General features: G+C 47.8%; 1 protein-coding gene across 3 annotated transcripts in view; it reads left to right on the top strand.

The window, feature by feature from the left end:
• LOC106809781 (oxidation resistance protein 1-like) overlaps positions 1-3,256 on the top strand; it is a 79,441-nt gene that overhangs the window by 68,733 nt on the left and 7,452 nt on the right. For all 3 annotated transcript variants that reach the window (XM_014812996.1, XM_014813003.1, XM_014812988.1), the window contains 2 exons: positions 2,433-2,585; positions 2,755-2,924. In XM_014812996.1, the coding sequence (XP_014668482.1) occupies positions 2,433-2,585; positions 2,755-2,924 (323 nt within the window). The remainder of the gene's footprint in view (positions 1-2,432; positions 2,586-2,754; positions 2,925-3,256) is intronic.

The raw sequence follows: 3,256 nt of genomic DNA, 5'->3' as shown, positions 1-3,256 counted from the left end.
GGCCTTTCTGCGGATGTATGAGGCTACAATGTCACAGTGAAATTTCAAAAGCTAAATTTGTGTTAAAGAAAGGTTTATGCTCCTAAATCGTATAATTTCTATGGCATTCTGTACTGTCAAGTATGTTACATGTAACGTATGCACTGCCAGTGGCTATTGCCAGTGCATGTGTTGGTCGGTACTGTGTAGTTTTTGCCTGCCATTAATTGGTTACGGTGGCAGCTCTCTATTGCAAGCCTGTAGGCTTGCGTAGGAGGTAGAATGGATGAGTGCTTTACCTATTCTGTCCTTGCAAATATTGTTGCTACTACGTATGATGGGAGCTTCATCTTTTAATCTGAAGACACTTAAACGTACGCGCCATCTTCGTGGCCACATTTCATAACGATCCAACGAACATCCTTTGAGAGCGTTCCTGATACCATCCCTGTTCTTCCACTGTTTTCGGCGTGTATGTGAACACATTTGGGACTAACAGGGTTTACTAGAATCCCACACCTCCACCACAGAGTCACCGCAGTAGACGTTAGATGAGCGCTGTCGCTCCACGGCACTTTGTTGTCTGTAAATATTAAATTTTTCCCCATTTTCTTCCTGAAAGTAGGGGGTGATGAAAGCCACCCACCTCAATAAGTGTAGGGGCGATATACCCCCATCCCCCCGCTATCTACGCCCCTGTCAGATGAACTCAAATTTGACTTTTGATATGCATACAAATATTCATAATCATAATCGATGATCACCATTGTTAGCATGCACAGTACTCTACAGGCGCCGCGGAACGATTTTTGAAGTGGGGGTGCTAAATTTGTTACGCTCGACAGTGGCCAATGCAGGATTTCGAGGAGGGGTGGTAAGAAACATTGCGGGTTATGCGGTCTCCCCCAGAAAATTTAAATCCCCCATTTTCCTCCTGAAAGTAGGGGGGATGATTGTACACGCCATCCCCCCCACGTCAATAAGTGGGGGGATGCATCCACCCCATCCCCCCCGCTATCTACGCCCCTGTGTGTCTGTGTGAGTTGTGCGTGTTTGAAGGGGATTGGTAAGGAGTTATAGAGCACATTAGCTTTTAGTGCTTGCGGTGCTTCAGTGAGTGAGGTTTTCCACCCAAGTCCACTGCCAAGCAGCTTATTCGATCAAGACGGTGGCGAGTGATTCTAACTTTTGAACGTAACCATTGTACCCCTTTTATACTGGGGGTTATCCCGCTTCAGGTCCGGACATAACCCCCAGTATAAAAGGTCGAAAAATACTTAGCCCGAGCTAAAGTTATTCTGCTCTAGGAGGTGGTTCAGGTCCGCTTCAGACCCGAGCTAACGTCAGTATAAAACGACTTATCCCGAGCTAAAGTTATTCCGCTTCAGAAGCGGGCTAAAGTCGTGCGCAGTCTAAAACGACTTATCGCTGTGCCAGCTAATGGCTGTCTCAAACGACTCTTGTCACCACCAGCCAGCAAGACCAAACAATGCCACTGCATCAACCATGCAAGCCACATACTACAGAAACTGATCAATCCCCCCCCCCGTCCTCCCATATCTACACGCTCGGATCTGAATCCGGAGCTTTGGCCCATACATTTTTAGGCCATCGCATTCACCTGCAGATCTCTGTAGTGAGTGATGCATAAGTGTGCAAGGTTAGCGCCAGAAACGAGCTATGGTCCCTGATAAGTTAGCTATTGTCCCCGGCGATAGGAAGGGGGTGCTAAGATCTCTGACTGAGTGGAGGGCTAAACTCGAACCGAATTTGTCAAAATTTCAAGGTTTAAAATGTGAGCATTTATAACATAATTATATAACATGTACAGATAAATCCGCTCTTCATCATGCTGGTTGTTTTCATAAAGTCACTGTCGCTAGTGCAGCACTACATATGAAGAGAGACATATCTTTTGCATATCTTTTCATGGATTCCTTGATGAGTTACTGATTTGTCCCTCGCGGGGGAAAGGCTGTCGCCCCCTCCCCCAACCTGGCACTGCCCCAGTAAGTGTGTTTGTGTGTCTGTGTGTGCGTGCGTGTGTGCAGCTGCTTAGCACATTCGAAATCTGCCACAGTGTAGTCGCCATGTAGAGCCTGAAGACAGAATGAAGCCCCATGCGCCCAATCATGCTGCTGCCTCACCGTATAAGCATTACGAAGGCTTTCAGACAAGCGGAACATCAGATATTTCTGGTGGCAACCTGTTCATAATGCCTGACGTGGAAAAACGCACGCACGTATGCACACGCACTAACACACGCGCACGCACGCACATGCACACACACATGCACACACACACACACACATGCACACAAACACAAGCACACGCACACAAACACGCACACACACTCACACAAACACGCACGCTTGCACGCACACACACACCGCTAGATGGATGGAATGACCATATTTTCACACTTTACAGTGTTGTTTTTCTTCTGCTCACAGCTCATGCAGAATCTGCCTGCGCGGGCCGAAGGCTACAGCTGGTCTCTCATCTATAGCACATCTCGTGATGGCTTCAGTCTCAAGTCTCTCTACAGGAGCATGCAGGGAATGGACACTCCCGTGTTGCTTATAGTCAAGGACACCTACGAAAACGTAAGCCAGCTGTGGAGCAAAGCAAACGTCGCACTGCGTTCAAAACGGACAAAGTCATTCATTATGTCGTCGTATCGGTGATCGCAGTCGCTCTAACATGAGTGCGTGTTTAAAAACCGATGCCTGACATGGCGTGCATGCGTGTAATGTCACTCACTGGTGTTTTCAGGTATGTGGTGCTATCACGTCATGCGCACTAAAAATGAGTGATCATTTCTACGGTACGGGCGAGTCGATGCTATTCACCTTCTACCCTGAATTCAAGACGTTCCACTGGACGGGTGATAACGGCTTCTTCATCAAAGGCAATAAGGATAGTCTGTCGATCGGAGCGGGCGAGTACGTGCCACTAATTACTCTGTTTTTTAGCTCATCTGACGTAGTCAGGTGCAGCTTGTAGAATCGCATGATTGTCCCTCCGTCCGTGCGTCCGTCAACAGTTGGGCACAAATCTTAACCGCTCGACGTACGGTCACGATATTCGGGACGTAGGGGGGTAATCCGAAAACGAGTTGGGATGTCGAAGCTGGGGGTCAAAGGTCAATGGTCAAGAGGTGTAAAAGAAGGGAAACATTCCCTCCTTAATTTAAGGTATAGGGAGGAAATGCAGAATTGCGGCCCAAATCTAAACGGCACGCGCTTTGTATCAACCAATGGGATTTGGGCGGAAT

This window comes from Priapulus caudatus, unplaced genomic scaffold (assembly GCF_000485595.1).
Source record: "Priapulus caudatus unplaced genomic scaffold, Priapulus_caudatus-5.0.1 Scaffold15, whole genome shotgun sequence".
NCBI lineage: Eukaryota > Metazoa > Priapulida > Priapulimorpha > Priapulimorphida > Priapulidae > Priapulus > Priapulus caudatus.
Note: the sequence above shows the minus strand (reverse complement) of the source record. Positions and strands in the feature narration are given on the sequence as shown.